The sequence below is a fragment of the Ursus americanus genome, chromosome 1 (genome assembly GCF_024610735.1).
Source record: "Ursus americanus isolate L20-20 chromosome 1, mUrsAme1.1.p, whole genome shotgun sequence".
Taxonomy (NCBI): domain Eukaryota; kingdom Metazoa; phylum Chordata; class Mammalia; order Carnivora; family Ursidae; genus Ursus; species Ursus americanus.
This window is the reverse complement of record NC_142127.1, coordinates 49,670,294-49,689,723: the sequence shown is the minus strand read 5'-3', so window position 1 is coordinate 49,689,723 and position 19,430 is coordinate 49,670,294. Positions and strand designations below refer to the sequence as shown.

The window sequence follows — 19,430 nt, the reverse complement described above, 5'->3', positions numbered from 1 at the left end:
TAGGCAGGGCTGGCAATGGTTATGTATGGGCAAGTCGGGCCAGGATTCAATACTAGTCCTGTCGAAGACAAATGGATTATTTTCCATATGCATTTGTGCCCCACCTCATTGCACAAAGGATTTGGGTGATTAGGAGTGTGGAGTGAGCCTACTAATAAAGCTTTATAATAGGACAAGAATTACAAATGTATTAAGCATATTCATCTCATCCCAACTTAAGGACGTATTTATCGTTATGTTTCCTTAGGTTTTCCCCGGAGTGCGTGGTCCCCCATGTTTTTTATTGTCAAGATTAGCCATTTGTTGTGATTAATGCAATTATTATTATTATCATCATCAATGGGGCATGTCATTCGATCCGTCGAAATCTTGCTTAATCTGGATCCCAAGCGTTCCTTTAAATCTCAGGAGAAAACGACTTTGGCTGAAGTCGGTGCCCAAAGCCACACCCAGTAAGAGGCCTTAAGAAACCTGGGGCTTTCCTGGCGGCGACTCAGCTGTAAGCAACCACCCGGCGCGTCGGAATCCCAGGGCTGGCACTCCAGTCTTCCCCGTGGGAGGCGCGTCCTCCTCCCCAGCGAGGCAGGCCGTCCGCCCCGGGTCCAGCTCCCTTTCTGGAGGGGATTCGGGGGCCCCCTTCCCGCCCCGCCCAGGGCTCATTTGCATAGGGACGCGCGCGGCGCCGGCGAGCGGGAGGGCGGGCGCGGCCGGGGAGGCGGCGCGCGCGCGCGCCCTGACAGCTCGGCCCTGCTCGCTCACTCGCTCGTCCCCGGCTTCTGAGCACAGCATGGCGGTCAAGGTGACTCTCAACTCTCTGCTGCTGCCTTTATTGCATAAGAGACATTCGGGGGACCTTTCTTCCAGCCCCTCACCTCTTACCATTTCCTTCTTTGCCTGGTTCTTAGATAGCGTATCCTGGGGCTCCAGCTTGCGGGTGGGAGAGCTGTGTGGGGCTTGGACCGGAGGGAGAGGATGCCCGGCTGGGGGAGGGGAAGTAGGAGGGATTATGAGTTGGAGGGGCTTCTGAGGACCGCAGGTCAGTGAAGGAAGAGTCGTGTCCTGCTCTAGATGCATGGGATTGTGAGCCCGGACTTGGAGGGCGTCAGAAAGGGAGTAGGAGGAAGTGGCATGTAAAGCCGGGGATACCTAAGGCATCTGTGTATTGCGGTGGGGGAGGGGGTGAGTAATTGAGTAATTTGGAGCTTCAGTGGGGCTGGGGGCAGTGGTTGGCATTTGTGCTGCAGGTGGCAGGATGTCGAAAGTATCTGGAAACGTTGTCGCAGCTTTCATATTTTGGGTTGGGTGGAGAAAGAGAGGAGGTTATTTTCTGGATTGCTTTTCATGGGGAAGAAAGGCTGCTAGGCCAGGCGATTAATTTGGGTGTTTCAACTTTTTTGTTGCTCTGTTCTTGCTGACTTCTTGATTTGGAGGGGGGTGGTTGCTATTGTGTTGCTAGTGGATGTGGAGTAAAGTAAGAGATTAATCCTCACTGCCCTCCCTTTCCAGTCCAGAGGAAATCTGGGAGATTTGCTGTATATTAAGCTCTTCACGCCTGTATTTACCCCCCCCACCCCGCCCCGTAGGACAGATCTACAATTTGACAGGTGTTATCAATATTAGTACTTTTGGTTTGTTTTAAACTAAATGCCCTTATAAAAGATAAGACAATTGATTGTTAGCGTCTGCGAACTCTAATCTGAACAGATTATGTGGTCTCTAGTAAAGCATTAACTGGCTTTTTTTCCCCCCTACAGGTGCAAACAACTAAGCGAGGTGATCCGCATGAGTTAAGAAACATATTCCTACAGGTAAATTGGCTTATGTAGCATGCTCTTATTGGGGCAAAAGAAATATGTAAATTTAATGCTTTTCAGGCCTTAACTTTCAGGATTGTTCTATTTTCATTTATTTTTAAAAACATGGATTGAGAAATATAGCTTAAAATTATTTTAAGGTTTGAATATTTTCTTTTTTATTAAGGTTTGATAAAACATTTTCCTCAAATTATTGTTTTTTTAACATGACTTAAAGTATGTAAAGAAGGACACTAAAAAGAATTTCTGGCTTCCCCTAAGCACTATGATCAACATTATATTTTAAAATATATTGACGCTGTTGTGTAATTGCTAGGTATGTTGATTAAATTTCTCAAAAGTTGCAAGTTTATGGTTTTCCTCCTTATAAGCATTTTTTATGTAATTTGTTACAGAGATAAGAATATTATAGTTATTGTTAATTTGTGTGTGTCTTTTCTCCCTCTGCTTATTTATATTCATCAGTTTTGTTACAAAATGTTACTGTCTGCAATTCTTGCAAGGACCCACCTACTGCTAAGTTTTTAAGATCAGCAAGTTGGCTGTAGACTTAAAAAGTTGGCTTAGTTTTTTGTTTTGCTTTCTTTTCTTAAATTTCAGAAGTTTCTTAGGCAGGAAGTTGTACTTAAGAAATAGATGAAAAGGGAGACAAGCTAAGGTGTTCCACCAAATTGCTGTTTTTCTCTGAAATATTCTTTTGAAAACTTTCTATTCTGGACCTGGGTTCTTATATAGAAACTTTGACCTTGGGCAGGTCCCTGCTCGGTATTTGTTTCCTCTGTAAAATGAGAGGTGATCTCCAAGGTTCCTTCCAACTCCAAACGTCTATGATTCTATATTAGGAACAGATTCTAACATATGCTGATCAGCCTGGAATAGATGACATTTTTATCTGAGGCATGGATTGCTTAAGCTATTGTTGGGGAGGAGGCTGCATAGATGACCATACATATGTGTAGTTCATGAAAAAGAATTAGCAAAAATTGAAATCTTAGATTTTATAAAATCTGATAAAGGGAAGCATCATATCCAGAACGTAAGTAATTGTAATGGAAGTGATCTGTTTATGGCTTGAGACCTTTATTCCTCACCAGTATTCTTGGAAATAGTGGGAAAATATGTCAGTATTAACCGCACTGTATGATTATACTTAGTTGTTTTGTGAAATGTTCGTGTGATATAGTTAATTTTTTTTAGATTAACTGCAGATTAAGTAGGCATGGAAGAAATCAGTTGAAATGATGCATGATGTAGTGAAGGTGTCAGAAACACTAGGTTCAGTTCCCAGTCCTGCCTCTGATCGTTGTACCTGTAAGCTACCTGTCTGGCCTTTCTGGGCTTCACCTTCTTGCATGGGACTCAATGGGACATTGGGAAATCGAAATTGAGGTCCTTCCAGCTTTAAAAATCCTGTGTGGGGGGGTGCCTGGGTAGCACAGTCAGTTAAGCAGCAGACTCTTGGTTTTGGCTCACGTATGATCTCAGCATCATGAGATTGAGCCCAATGTCAGGCTCTGCTTTCTGCGGAGAGTCTGCTTGAGTTTCTTACCCTGTTCCTCTTGCCCTACCCTCTGCTCTCTCTTTCTCTAAAATAAATAAATAAATCTTAAAAAAGAAATCCATCATTCTGCACGGATTTCTTTTTTGGGGGGAGGGAGGATAGAAATATAAGGAGAGAGCTGGGACTATGCCTAGCTTTTTGACAACTTTTAAATCTTATTATCTTTTTTTTGGTAGGATTTTAATTTTTAACTAATATCTACACTCAATGTAGGCCTCGAACTTACAACCTTGAGATCAGGAATCGCATGCTCTACTCACTGGGCCAGCCAGGCATCCCCTTATCATTATCTTCTTACACATTATTTTGGATGATGACCTTATTTTATACTGAAAAGTTGTGGAATTTATAACAGTGCATTTAGCACTAGTTATAAAGCATTGACCCAAGAATTATTGATAGATAGGAGATCATATATATTTACCTTCAGCTGCTGGAGAGATATAATATAGTTAGTTGAATCAATTTGAGGACAGTTACCAAGTAAGATGGCAGATTTTTTTATTCCTGTCTTGAGTACTTCCAACTATAGTTACTTGAAGCTATAGGACATTGTTTAGAAACAGTTTTATATAAGAAGCATGTGGTTCATTAATATTTTAGAGGTAATAGGCGAAAATACATACTAACTACATATTTCTTAAGCATTAATTTTTTAATTTTTTTAAAAGATTTTATTTATTTGATAGACACAGCGAGAGAGGGAACACAAGAAGGGGAATGGGAGAGGGAGAAGCAGGCTTCCCGCTGAGCAGAGAGCCCGATGCAGGGCTCGATCCCAGAACCCTGGGATCATGACCTGAGCCAAAGGCAGACGCTTAACGACTGAGCCACCCAGGCGCCCCTATATATTTCTTAGCATTTAATATATTTACCCAAAAAATATTTACTAAGGACTGTTTGCTGTGTGTGCAGTTGTATTTAGTTTAGCAGTAGACACCAGTTGAATAATCAAAGAAGATTGAGCCAAGATGTGAATGGTAATGGACATGTGACTAGCTCCTCTCTCAGACGCATTCAATCTCTAACAGGTTGTGGTTGAGGGAGTCAAGAATAATGAAGTCAAATGCATAGCCTCTGGTAGAGCAATCAAATCTTGCCTGGATCAAAGTGGCTATAATAATAATGACAATGGCTAACTTTTATTGATCATTCTGCGCTGTGCTGGGCAATGGCCTAATGCATTAAGGGTATTACATTAATTTTCATAACAACCCTAGGAGGTAGGGTTAGAGTCCCTGTTAAATAGATGAAGTTAAATGACTTGGTTAATGTCATTTAGTCCTTAAGTGGTGGAGGCTAGATTGCAATCAAACTGCAGAACCTGTACTCTTAACCCTTACACCTGATCACTTGTGAGGTCTCAAAATGGGGGGCAGTTAATATTTTGAAAGCTAGAGGTATATAAGGGGCTAATGGTAGCTGTGTTTGTTAAGTTAAAGGAAAAAAACCTGGTTACTTAGGTGCTGGAAAAAAAAAGTGCCTTTACACTGCAACTACCCAGAACATTTGGCCAGTGAGTTTGGATTTGAAACAGTAGGGAGGCACTATGGGTTTCTGAGTGGGCAAATTGAAGTGGTGAATTCTGACAGCTCTTTGTGTATGTTGGATAAAGTGTGGAGAGGTTGGAAGTAGGTAGGGAGATCAGCTAAGAGGCTATTGAAATAATACATGTGGGAGATAATGACCTGGAGTGGCTGATGGCTGGGGAAATGGAAAGGAAGGACAATACCAGGGACTTTGTAAGGGATGGATCCATTGAATTTGATATTCAGTATAAAAGTAAAGGAAGAAGTAGTGAATCTGGATAGATGTTAATTGATAAGGCATCCATTTGGGAATTTTTTTGGAGGGGAGGGCCGTTTAAGTTGGGATGTTAAATAAATATGTCCCAATATGTTAAATCTGTCAGGTTTGGAGAGAGTCAGATTTGTATAGGTGGTAGATAAATCCTTGTGGTGAGGGGATTAAATATAAAAGAAATAAGACCAGGAATAAAGGACTGATTAATAAGTGGTATCCACAATTGAAGTGGGAAGGAGGAGGAGGAGAACAAGGGAGAATCATCCCATGGGAGTTTAAAGTAGTTCCAAAAAAAGGATATTATATAGTCAAAGATTTAAATATAGATTATTGTTATTAGTGTATTTGGTTTTGGTAGGATCTGGGGGCCACTTGAGTTCAGGATCATTTGAGCTGTTTAAAGACTACAAAGAAGATTTAATTTTGAATTTTGGAATACAATTGAAAGCTTTTTTTTTTTTAAAGATTTTATTCATTTGTGAGAGAGAGAGAGAGAGTGCGTGTGCACGAGTGGGGGGTGGGGCAGAGGGGAGAGGGAGAAGCAGACTCCCAGCTGAGCGGGGAGCCTGATGTGGCGCTCCATCCCAGGATCCTAGGACCCGAAGATTGTGACCTGAGCCGAAGGCAGATGCTTAACTATCTGAGCCACCCAGGGGTCCCTAATTGAAAGCTGTTTTTTGTAAAATTTAGATTAACTCTCTAATTCACAAATACTCATTTGTTTTTGTCAACAGCAAAATATTCCTCTTTGAAAGTGCTGGTCTCTCTATATTTCATGGAATTATGTGTGCAAGTTTGTGAGAAGGACTTTATAAAAATGAAACATTATTATTTGGAATATAGGGAAATAGGTTTATTTTTTCTGTGTTCATTGTTTCTCAAATTTTGATGAGTTATATTTTCTAGTTAAAAATAAAGAACAATAATATTCACTAGGATCCTGCTTTTTCCTGTCCCCTACAAATTCATTAAATTGGAGCACAACAAATGAATTCATATGTGTTAGATTGTGATATAATTTTACAACCAGTTGTCAAGCTAAGATCTTACTATTACTACCCTTACAGCTGTCATTTCTTGATTTATCTCTTCTTTTACCTCTCTCACCCACACACTATCATTGACCCAATTTTGCTACATCAGAAATATACAGTAGCGCAAAGGAGACAATAGAAGCAATGAAGAGGGAGGTAAGGTGAGGATAACAGGAATGTCACAGGCTGTTTGTTATAAACCTGACAAACTTCAAAATGAGGAGTTAATCTAGTCTATGCTTTGTGGCAAAGTAGGTTTATCAAAAACTGTTTTAAGTGAATTGTTTGTTAAGGTCTTTTTTTTTCAGTTGACTTTTTGTTGTTTATTTATCAATGTAGTGTACGGTAAAAGCAACACAGACTGTATCATTATATGTTAGATTATAAACATGCTGCAGTATAGAACTTCAAATATTTTGATCCTGTTTTTTTCCGTTTTTTTTTTTTTTTTGAAGATTTTATTTATTTATTCGAGAGAGAGCACAAGCAGGGGGAGGAGTGGAGGGAGAGGGAGAGAAACAGATTTCCTGCTGAGCTTGGAGCCTGACATGGGTTTTGGGCCCAGGACCCTGAGAGCATGACCTGAGCTGAAGTTAGACGCTTAACGACTGAGCCACCCAGGCGCCCCATCCTGTTCTTTTTCTCACTGTCACCAATGTAACAAGATCCTATCCCACATAAAAACTATGAAAATTCATTTTCTTCTGTGTTATTTTAGAGAAGAAGTGGAAGAAGATGCTGCTAATGTAAAACGAAGAGTGATTCTTCCTTAAGGTTTTTATGATAGCGTATTAATTTTTAATTGAAAGAAATATCCTTTTATTCAATAAATATTTGCTTATGTACTACATATATATTTATTTTTGGCAATAACCTGGGGCTGAGAAGGGAATTAAGCAGGGCTTTTAGCAGAAGATACTTCCACTTTGTTGGAATAGGCATTAGGGCTATGTTTTCAAAAACATGAAATGTGTTCTACAAATGATAACATCTGAGGCCCAATGTGGAGGAAAAAGGTGCTCTCATAGGGTATTTGTGGAAACAAAGACTCTTTGGAAAGCAATCTGGCAATAGTTTAAAATAGAAAGAAGATACCATTTGAAACAAACAATCCTACCTTTGGGATATTTACCCCAGAGAAATAAAAATACTCATAAGAATATATATGTACAAGGGGCGCCTGGGTGGCTCAGTCGGTTAAGTGGTTGCCTTCAGCTCATGTCATGATCCCAGGGTCCTGGGATCTAGTCCTGAATCAGGCTCCCTGCTCAGCAAGGAGTCTGCTTGTCCCTCTCCCTCTGCCCCTCCCCCCTGCTTGTGCGCACTCTCTCTCTCTCTCTCAAATAAATAAAATCTTAAAAAAAGAATATATATGTACAAGGTTGTTAGTTGCGACACTCAGTTGTTCCTTGAGGGGAAAAAAAGTGGGAAACAAGAGAAATGTAATCGAAGGGGAGTGGTAGAAAAATTATGAAATAACAATCCCGCGGAAAATTACGCAGAACTAAAAAGAATGAGTTAGGCCTATTATAGCTGATTTAGAGAGATTTCTAATGTACTATTAAGTGAGATAAGAAAGATGTAAATAAGTGTATATAGCATGATTATAGTTTTCTAAAAGACATTTCATATATGTTGTATGTATATTTACACACATATATATGCTTATAGAAGAATTAGGGGAAAATAAAAAACAAAGCCTTGATGTATACGTATTAGATTTTGATCAAGTGAATAATTTAAAAAGTAAGAATTTAGCAGTTCAGAACCTGAAGTTAAACGAGGACTTCCAAGACTAAATTGGGTTGAATAAACCCAGTATGAGACACACAGAAGGGGATCTATAGTTTTCTTAGTCATACTGATTAAGGGTTTTCACCAGTTCTTTAGAATATAGGCATTGAAGATGATAGCCTTTATCTTTAGTATATTAGTATTTGCCATAAACTATATAGAGTTTTCATTAAAAAAAAGGGTTATGCATTAAGGGCATACTCACACCATAGACTTTATCCTTGAGTCAACTGAAAGATTAAAAAATAATTGAAAAGATGAGAAGATTACTGTTATTAAATGCCATGTTGTGTTCTACTACCCATCAATATATTTTTAATTGTCTACCATGTGCCAGGCTAGGCATTGTGCTAGGTTTTGCCTTTATAGATTTGAAAGATTTTTTTAAAAAATTTACTTATTTGAGAGAGAGAGAGAGGGAGAAATCGTGCACAAGCCAGGGGGAGAGGCATGGCGAAAGGGAGAAGCAGACTCCCCACTGAGCAGGGAGCCCCCCATGGGGCTCGATCTAGGAACCCCTGATTATGACCTGAGCCAAAGGCAGACACTTAACCAACTGAGCCACCCAGGTGCCCCTACCTTTATAGATTTTAGATAGAGGATTTCAGTAAAGGTAAAACCTCATATTCTAGGTAGCGGTGAGACAGTCAATAGCAAAGCCCACAGACTTGGAAAAAAAACAAAAGGTAGCTGCAGAAGGTGACAAGTCCAATAAGAAAATAGAATGATGGAAAAGGCCATCATTTTTCAAGAGGGTGGTCAGTAAAGACCCCTGAGGAGGTGATATTAGAGATGAGACTAAAAGGTGGGTAGAGAGAATTCTGAACAGAGGGCTCACATGTCTAAAGGCCTAGATGTGGATACGGGTTTCTTATTTTGGGCAAACAGAAAGGAGGCCAGTGTGCCTGAAGTGTCAGTGAGGGAGTGAATGGCCTGCAAGAGATGAGGCTGAAGGAGAGCGACATCAGGCACGGCCTTGCTTGTAAGCCACGGAAAATGGATTTTTTTTTAAGAGCGTTGTTGAAACTACTGAAGGTCTTTCACCTTGGAAGTGGAAAAATTCAATTTACATTTTGAATAGATCATATTGAAATGTAAACTTTCTTGTACATATCTGTGCTTTCTTGTGGATGACTGCTTTGTGTAGACTGTGATTCTTCCAATTTAATTTCCTCCGGTCCGTGGAGTTCTTAGAATATCTTGAGTGAGGCCTCACTGACTCCTTTTCATCCGGGAGACCAGTAGCTGGAGCCTACAAGGGCTTTGTAGTCTGACCTAGATTTGAGTCCTTATTTGATCTCTTTTTGCTGTATGACTGTAGGTATTTACATTAGCTTTGGAGTCTGTTTCCTCATCTGTCTGAGGAGGGATAACTACACCTAGCACATAGGGGTGTTATAAAGATTAACCGAGGTAATTGGTAAATGATGCCTGACACATGGGGCTTAGTTCCTTTTTCCCTTCCTTTTCTTCTGAGATGAAGATTTTTCTTTCCTGAATAAGATCTGAGTCCCTTGTCTTTCCCAGATAACTGTGCTGGACCTATAAAGTGACTAAGATGTTAATATGTATTTATGATTATGTACATGTAATCAGCTAATTACTCACATATTTGAGACATACACCTGAAGATCTTTACAAATCCCCACATTCAGAAATACCACCATAAGAGGTGACTTCTCTCAAGTTTGTAGGTTCCAAGAAGTGTTATAGCCATGGTCTAAGATTGAGAGACTATGGAAGATATGTGTAGAGGTTTTTTTTGGAAACTTCAGCTGCTCAGTCTGGAAGAGAGAAGGAATAATAGTCCAAGTAAACTTGGAAATACCAAGACACAGACCTAAAAGAGACTTGTAATTCATTCTTTGTGTGTGTAACTTAAAAATCATTTCCCTGTTCTGTCCAGCTCTCTTTTACTTAATATTACTGAAGTTTCTGAAGCATCATTCACCGAAACCAGTGCCATGGCCACTATTGGGCTTCTAGAACTGTGCAAATGCTTACTTACTGAATCACAATTACATCTCAGGCACTATTGTAAGTATTTTATACAAATCTTTATGGTTAATCCTCAAAACAACTCTATAAGGTAGGAACCATTATTATTCCCATTTTCATAGATGAGGAAACTGAGCCCTAGAAGGGTTAAGTAACTTGCTCAAGGCTATACAGTAAATGGAAGAGACTTGCTTTATGTATTTCAAAACAACTTGACTTTTTTAGTTAATATTGTTTGGAGATATGGGTATGTTAGTACATATGGAATCATCTTATTCTTTTTCTGTTGTCTTTTAAAAAGGCTTTTTTAATTATGGAAAATTTTAAACCTATATAAGGTTAGAGAAAATAGTATAATGCATTACCATATATCCATCACTCAGCTTCACCAACTGTTGTGGCTAATCTTGCTTCATCTGTATTGCAGCTGCATTGGATTTTGAAGCATTTCCCAGACATTATATCACTGCATACACAAATACTTTAGTATCTCTAAAGGTGATGACTCTGAAAACCATCAAACCATAATTCAATTATTACAGGTAAAAATATTCCTTAATAATGTGGATTTCCATTCAGTGTTGAAATTTCCCTGATTGTTTCATTTTTTTTAAAGTTGCTTTATTAAAATCAGGATCCAAGCCATGTTCATACATTACATTTGGTTGATCTGTCTCTTAAATCTTTTAATATTTTCCACTCCCTACCAAGATAAAGGTCCTTTTTTCTCTGTGGCAAAAATCTTGGTATTTAATCAAGGCTTACCAACATTAAAGCATTCTGTCTCCCTAGGAGCTGCACCTTGATTATCAAAGACATGATTTGCCCAGGCTTACAAATATATATGCTCCTTGTATGTTCCCATGGTTACTTAGACCAAGAGATTGAAGTATTATGTTAAGAACAATGCAAATTAATTATGCAACTTAATCTGCCCTGAGAAGCATTCTAGTTTGAGTTATTGAGTTCTCTGGGGTCATTATTTTATTTCCAAGGTTTTTGGCCATTTTGAGGGGAAAATTGTTTTGGTAGACCTAGTTTATTACGGTAGCTTCAGTTGATTTCAGTGATTAACAAGGGTCTTGTACCTCCATGCTCTGTTAGGAATTGCATTGTTTAGTAGCCGACAGTAGGACTTGATATAATGGACAGTAAAAATACATATACTGAAGCAAAAAGAAAAATAAGCACATAATAGTTCATGGAAACAAGCTGAGTTAGAAAGCAGACTTTTGGAGAACTTTTTTTGCAAAATCAAATAGAAGGTTTGTTTCTAGTGTATGTGAAATATCCACCAGAAAGTGCTAGTTAAAATTAGATGGATGGGGCGCCTGGGTGGCTCAGTCAGTTAAGTGTCTGCCTTTCGCTGGGGTCATGATCCCGGAGTCCTGGGATTGAGTTCAGCATAGGGCTCTTAGCTCAGCGGGGAACCTGCTTCTCCCTCTGTGTGCCACTCCCCCTGCTTGTTCTTTCTCTCTCTCTGACAGATAAATAAATAAAATCTTTAAAAAAAAATAAAAAAATAAAATAAGATGGATAAAATTGTCTTTTCCTAATGCATGTGTAGTTGATTTTAGTAACTATCAAAAAATTCTTGTATCACTAATTAAAATCTTTTAAAAAGTGGCCATATGTGTTAAAATTATTTTTCAAAAATATTATGATAGATGAATTCCACATTGACTGTTATGACAGTGTTAAACAGTGTTTGTGTGTCAGACCTGTTGCAGTCTGCTCCTCATGCAGAATGCTCGTGTAGTTAAAGGGCATACATTCCGGACTAAATTTGGCTTCTGTTAGGAGTAAGAGCAGTAAAAATGACAGCAAGAGAATTAGTTTTGTATGCTCAACTCTTCCATTGTTCACGTATTCATTTTTCTGTATGGGAAATGCGTTATCTGATATCTGTAATCACCAAACTTTGCGACATTGTCATTTGAGAGTTACTGAAATTAAAAGGATATTGAGATCTGAAAATGTTGGTTCATCTCAGTTGGAACAAAGTCATGGAGCAACAGTGTGTTTTGACTCATATTACAGCCACGTGTTGGATAAGCAGAGATGAAGCTGGCTAGACCAGTTAGGACCGATGTGGTAAACCCAAGAATAGTGGGAGCCAATCCCAAGGAGACCTTGGTTTGGAGGAAGGATGAAGAGTTAGAACAATAACTCCTTCATGCTTGGGCAAAAGCAGAATAATTAAATAAGCAAGGAGGGAAATTGAGACCCTATGCTTTTCTGTGTTTCTAAGCATTTTAGAAGAACTTCAGTATTTCAATATGCATTAGTTTTACAATTTCCAAGTACTTTGGTGTTCAAGATCTCATTTTCCCCCTTATATCAAGACCGCTATCTTTCTGTACTGTTTTATTAGAAAAGAGGCTCAGGGAAGCTGTGTTTCACTCAAAATTGCACAGGGGATTAGAACTCGTTTTATGACCCTGGTTTCGGTGTCCATCATGCCACCATCTCTGAGCTATGTGAGGGTAGGAACTGTGTTTTTGTGATTTTTGCATCCCTAGTACCAGGCATAGTGTCCAGCCCACAATTGGTACTTAATGTTTTTTAAGTGAATGCAGAATGACCTGGAAGATTTGATATTAGCAGGTTTTTGGTTTAAAAAGCAGCACTTCTGAATATATTACCTTGGTTTTGGCGTGCATACTTGAAAAGAAAAGCCTTGATACACTGTATACTTTTTTTTTTTTTAAAGATTTTATTTATTTATTTGACAGAGAGATAGCCAGCGAGAGAGGGAACGGAGCAGGGGAGTGGGAGAGGAAGAAGCAGGCTCCCAGCGCAGGAGCCAGATGTGGGACTCGATCCCGGAATGCTGGGATCACACCATGAGCCGAAGGCAGACGCTTAACAACTGCGCTACTCAGGCGCCCCTACACTGTATACTTTTAAAAAAGTAACCAGCTTAATGGACACAGCAGATCAGAATTTTTCTTTGTAATCTCTGGGAAATCTTTTAGACATATAAAATATCAAAGGATCTATTTGTCTTTGAACTTAAACCATTTAAACAGGTAATTTGTATCATTTAGATTATTTGGGTTTTTTACTCATTTGTGTCATTGAATTTTAAGTTAACTTTCTTTTCCTCCTTAATAGAAATTTAGGATTGTGTGAAAACTCTTAGTAAAGTCTGCTTTATAGTAACCTGTGATATAGGTTAAAATTTGGTAAATTGTTAAAGGATTTACTACTGTCTAACTTAATTCAGTCAAGTGAGACCTTGATATGTTGATCTGTTGGCTTGGTAGGCAAAACATTTCTAGATAACAGGATCTCATTTGGAGCTAGAGGTAGTTCAGTGTAAGTACAATAATGTAAGTGCATATATCTGTATGTGAAACCCTACCATCTTTTATTGGCAATAACGATTCTGATCTTTCATTAAGATGCATTTTATTTCTCAATCATCAGAATGTCAAGACTTTTTTAAGCACATGTGAACTATACTCAATGTAAATTTAAATATTTCTGGAAATGTCAAAGCTATGTGCACTTTTACATTTAAATACTTGAGTTGGATTTGGAAAAAGTTTAATCAAGAAAATAAGTCACCTATTTTTGTTTGAATACTGTCAGCTACTTCTTGTCAATGTCTTTCATGTGTCCTTGACTTGCTTCCCAAGACGGATTTACAACTGCTTAAGAGACATCTTTGAAATGGCAAATGATTAACTCTAAAGTTATTTGGAGTATGGATATAATATTTGGTCAATTTCATTTAAAGTAATTTTGGTTCACTCTTTGAAATGACAGGAACAAAATGGAGATGTTATTATGAAACTAGTAAGTTAGTTGATATATTAAATTTTTAACATAACTGTTAGCATGGGAGACCCAAAACTTTGTTTTACATTGCTTTTATTGTTTTTAGTATAAATATGCAACTCATTTTGGTTAGCAGAAGGAGGTCTCCATATGGCCCCTTAACCTTTTCTGATTTCCAGCCTTTTGTGTTACTCAAGGCCACATTTACTTTGTTTAAAACATCATTATCCAGTCAATTAAAATTAACATCGAAAGTAATGAAGTTGTTTAAAATAAACAGGTCATTCTTATTTTAAAAGTATTTTAGGGGCGCCTGGGTGGCACAGCGGTTAGGCGTCTGCCTTTGGCTCAGGGCGTGATCCCGGCGTTATGGGATCGAGCCCCACATCAGGCTCCTCTGCTATGAGCCTGCTTCTTCCTCTCCCACTCCCCCTGCTTGTGTTCCCTCTCTCGCTGGCTGTCTCTATCTCTGTCGAATAAATAAATAAAATCTTAAAAAAAATAAATAAAAGTATTTTAAAATATACTTTTGGTGTAAACATATCACCTGTTTTCTTTGTTAACATAATACCTAAAATGTTTTAGCATCTTGACTGACTGTGGGTAGATTCTAGTTTCAGTTCTATACTCCCTCTTCTGTTCTGTCTGTTCAGGCAAACAGACTCACTGACATTGCCAAGTAATTGTCTCTAATTTAATGAGTTAATTAGTTAACGGTCTCCTGCAAAAGTCAAGTACTGACTCCTTATGGATGAGAAGACTTGTTTTTTTTTCCCTCTGAGCGATACACTTTATCTTTCAGTTCAAATCAAGTTAAAATAGACTAGGAGAGTTGGGGAAAACACTAGCAAAATACCTCAGGGTAAGTGATTCTCTGGCATCATTTATAACCCCAGATACTGGCAAAGCCTGTTCCAGTACTTGTCAACAAAAGCATTTGTTTTCCTTGTTGGCTGCTGTGTTCTTGGTTTGTGCTAAGGCTGCTCTATTTCCTGATAAAGTCAAGAATGTTGTGAAATCCTGGTGATTCTGTAAGTACAGTATAATTTCTGTGTGTGCGTGTGTGTTCTGTGTGTAGTGGTGGTAATCCTGGCAGTCAAATTCAGGTATTAGTGTTAGATGTTAGACATGTATGTGGCAAAAAAGAAAGGGAGGATTAGTTGCCACATTTTGCTAATACTAACTCTGAAATGTTTTCATATTCTCTTTTTTGAAAACTGACATCTGATTGTGGAAAGCAAGTAGCTCTCAAACAGTTGTAGAGAGAACAAAGATCTCCATCACCCATCTCTAGTGTTGTGTTTTGTTTTTTTAATTTTGCATCTTGTGTTTAGTTCTTCCTTCTTTTAAATTTTTCATAGGAGTCACACCCAGGATTCCTTGTTAAAGGTCGTGAGCATTCGTATAGTTCTTTATATATGATATGTATATGTATATTGCTGAATCGCTTTTCAAAATTACTGAATTGGAAAAAAAACAACACGTACAGAATAATATAAATAGTTATGCTATCATTTGTGTAAAAATAAATGGGTAAGAATATTCATGCATATTTGCAGGTATATACATTGGCATGTATATGCCTATATCTCATATATAATCATTTATGCTTAAAACATCTGGAAGGATATATAAGAAATTGCCTCTGGAGTGGGGTATTGAGTGACTGGGGACAGAGGTGTCAGGAAAATTTTTCACTGTATACCCTTTTGTGCCTTTTGAATTTTGAATGGTGTGACTGTAACATTATGAAAATCATTTAAAAAAAAAACATTAGCAAGGGGTGAAAGTACCCATTGTTTTCTTATTTGCACTCCCACCCCCTTGGTTCAGGCCTCATCCTCTTTCACCTGGATCTTCAGTAGCGGACACTAGGTCTCCCTGCCCCCAGTCAGTTTCTGTCCTCTCCAAACCATCTTTTCCATTGCCACGAGAGAGAGCACAGGTTGAATCACATCTCTGTCCTCCTCTAAAATTTTTAGTGCATCACATGGCCCACAGAATGGAGTTAAGACTGTTCAGTTTAGCATTCAGAGTCTTCCATCATCTGCCTTTTTGGTCTCACCTTCTGCATGCTATCTTTGTATATCTTCTCTTCATTGCCATTTCCTTTTCAACTAACTCTCTCCCCCCAAAAAAGGAAAAAAAAATATTAAAAAATTTCTATATTTGTTCATATTGTTTTTCTTCTTCTTTTTCTTTCTTTCTTTCTTTTTTTTTTAGCCTGAAAGACCCTTTCTGTCTGTTTGCAGTTAAAATCGAATTTTATTTTTAAAGCCTATTCTGAACATTACTTTCTCCTTCCTGCTGCAGCCCCATTACACCTGTTCTTAGAATGAACCATTCCTTTTTGAATCCCATAGTACATTTCCCATACCATTGTTTGGCACTCATATTCTAGTGAGTTGTTGACTTGTCAGTGTCTTTAAATTCTATTTTTAGACTTCCTTGTGTTGATTCCTCTTTTCAACTGCAGTAGTCTTCCTGACATTGTGCCTTTCCCCACTCCTGCCTATTCTTAACTCTGTGGTTTTCTGATTTTGTTAAAACATGTCAGATTTTGAAGAACATTGGAGAACAAAGAGCAAAAGGAGTAGTTGACAGGAATTGGTAGAATCTACTCACTATTATTACTAATACCATACAGTTTATTTTTTCTTTGTCGTATATTCGCACACCTGTTGTTTTGAAATGTCAAAGATTATTTGGTCTTCATTTTATAGATGTGTCATATATCTAGAAGCCTGGGAGGAGAATGGAGTTGTTGAAGGACTCAGTGAGTTAGTGGTAGAGCCAGGACTTAAACTTAGGACCGTTTCGGGAATGATGTTTATAGCATGTAGAGAAAACATGCTATAAACTTTATTTTGAGGTGATATTTGTTAGGTGTTTTTGGTAGTACAAGCTAGTAAAAACATGTCTATCTTGGGCTACTTCTTGTGCAGGCTAATAAAGCATTGGCTATGATAGCCTCTGTGGTGTGTTTTAGAATATGACAAAAGAAACATTTTTTATTTAATTCTTGTTGAAAGAGCTGGTAGCGTGGTTTAGTCAGATTCACAAATGAGAATATTTGAAATGCTTAACAAAAAGCAAACCAATAGTCTTTTGCTTTGATCCTTCCCATCCCTGTCTTGTTTCCCAGAAGCAACCACTTCTAACTCTTAGCTCTTTACTTTGGTATTTCCCTTCATATTTCTATACTGCTATTTCTAGACATTATTGACTTCCTATGATGGTAGTTGAGGAATTCCTTATACTGCTTCCTCCTTCCTTCTCCCTCCATTCCTCTCAATATATTATTGTTATTAAATTAATATTTGTATGTATATTATTATGACTATAAATACTGTTAATTTTGAGCCAAGTCATGTATTATATTTCCTGTTTACAACAAAAATACATATTCATAATTTACTTTCTCATAGAGTTAAAAATTACCCAATTTTTCATTTACTTAGCAATTTGTGTATCTAATACCAATTAATTTAACAATATTTACTGAATGCCTACTGTGTGCCATTATTCTTGGTGCTTGGGATACAACAGTGAACAAACTAGACAAAGATTCCTTCCTTTTTTGGGAGATAGACAATAAACATAATAAAGAAGTAAAATACACAGTGTGTTAGAAAGTGATACATGCCAAGGGGGGAAAAAGAGCAACGTAAGGGGGAATGGGAATATAGGTGCAAGCATGTGTTGTAATACTAAAAAGGGTGATAAGAGTAGATCTCATTGAGAAGGTGACATTTGAACAAAGATTCATACTCCTCACAGTGTTATTTTTCACATAGCCAAATGCCTTGGATAATTTAACATTCCATTTTTCCCAGTGGCTTTCCTTCTTGGAGCCCTTCGTCTGCTCCCTGCCAGGACTGTGTACTCTAGAGGCCTGCAGCACAGTTTTTGTCCTGGGATTTCTCTTGGCCACTTTCCTGGGTTGGATCATCTGATTCCTGGATTCCACATCTTCCTCTGACTCGGTTCATGCCCTCTTTTTGATGGAGTAAATTCTCCTATAGCTTCCTGAGAGGGTACATGATGGGAGAAAAAAGTATTGAGAACATGGATATCTGAAAGTACTTTTATTTTTATTTTATTTTTTAAAAGATTTATCCATTTTAGAGAGGGAGAGAGAGAGTATGCATGAGCAGAGGAGAGGGAGAGAAGAGGCCTCCCTGCTGAGCACCGAGCTGGCCTCAGGACTCGATCCCATGACCCTGAGACCATGACCTGAGCTGAAACCAAAAGTCAGACGCCCAATTGAGTAAGCCAATCAGGCACCTCTCAAAGTACTTTTAACCTACCCTTACAATTGATTGAAAGTTTGGCTCAGTTTAGAAATCTAGGCTGGAACTCATTTATCTTAGAATTTTCAAGGTCTTACTGCCTTGTCTTCAAGCTTTCAGTGTTTCTGTTGAGGAAGCATTGATGCTTGTGATTCATAATTCTTAATAAGTGACTTTCTTTTCTCTCTGAAAACTTTTAGGGTTTTCTCTTTATTTTGATGTTCTCTAATTTTATGATGCTGGGCCGGAGCCTGGTGTGGATTTTTTGTTTGTTTGTTAATATATTGTGCTTGGCACTTAGTGAGCTCTTGTATTCTTCAATTCTGGGAAATCTTCTGATGTTACTAGTTTGACAGTTGACTGAAGTAGCTTAATTGATCAGCTGCAATCCAAAGAAGAGACCTTTGGTTGTTCATGTTTGATTATGCCATAGTATATAAAACCCTTAAAATAATGATGCATTTATTTGATAGGCAGGTATTTTCTTTGTAAAAATTAATGACATAAAAGCAGAATATTTTTGTTTCTTTTTTCCAGCTACTGGAACATAGAACAAATACCTTTGGTGGAAGGTCTTCTTTGTCATGCTTTTCTCATTCATTTCACTTTCTAAGGTTTAGTAGTCTGCCCTGTACCCCTCTACATGTCCCCCCACTGTACTGTATGGTGACTAACAATATAATAAAAAATATTATTTTTTTAAAAAAGCCTCAAAGAGTCTACAGGGGTCATCTTCTCACTCTCAGGTCTTGGTCACCTCGGCTGTCCTTTAACTTTTCTTCATCTTTCTCGTATTTCTTCTCTTAAGTATTATATGTTTTGTTGAGATAAAAGTCACATAACAAAATTCACCATTTTAACCATTTTAAAGTTTATAGTACAGTGTTGTTTAGTATATTTACAATGTTGTTTGGCCATTGCCACCATCTCATTCCAAGCCATTTTCATTGCCCCCCAAAAGAAACCCCATGTATGTTTAAGCAGTTACTCTCATTTCCCCCTTCTTCCAGTTCCTGGCTACTATGCCTCTGCTTTCTGTCACTGTGAATTTGCCTATTATGGACATTTCGTGTAGAAGGGGTCATGCAGTCTATGGCCTTTTGTGTTTGGCTTCTAAAAACTTAAAATGTTTTCAAGGTTTGTCCATGTTGTAGCATATATCAGTACTTTGCCAATGTTCTTAAATCAGGCTCTGAGTATTTTTCACTATCCAGAGAAAAGTCCTGCATTTATTATCTTTATTATGATTTTGATTCTGGCCTTTAATTTACCCTTTCACAAAATATTTTTTGGCTACAAGATGATGTTGGATAATTTTAATTTTTAAGTATACATTATTTATTTTTTA

At 38.0% G+C, this 19,430-nt stretch overlaps 1 protein-coding gene and 1 long non-coding RNA gene across 2 annotated transcripts in view; both read left to right on the top strand.

Annotated features, from left to right (window-relative positions):
• The first annotated feature begins 648 nt into the window (after positions 1 to 648).
• SLC25A12 (solute carrier family 25 member 12) overlaps positions 649 to 19,430 on the top strand; it is a 96,394-nt gene continuing 77,612 nt past the window's right edge. The window contains exons 1-2 of the mRNA XM_045779859.2: positions 649 to 799; positions 1,755 to 1,808. Coding sequence (XP_045635815.1) covers positions 788 to 799; positions 1,755 to 1,808 — 66 coding nt within the window. The 5' untranslated portion in view covers positions 649 to 787. The remainder of the gene's footprint in view (positions 800 to 1,754; positions 1,809 to 19,430) is intronic.
• LOC148110754 (uncharacterized) lies at positions 1,815 to 19,419 on the top strand. Its single transcript, XR_015724129.1, has 3 exons — positions 1,815 to 6,986; positions 9,913 to 10,043; positions 10,432 to 19,419. It is a non-coding gene; the product is annotated as an uncharacterized LOC148110754 (long non-coding RNA).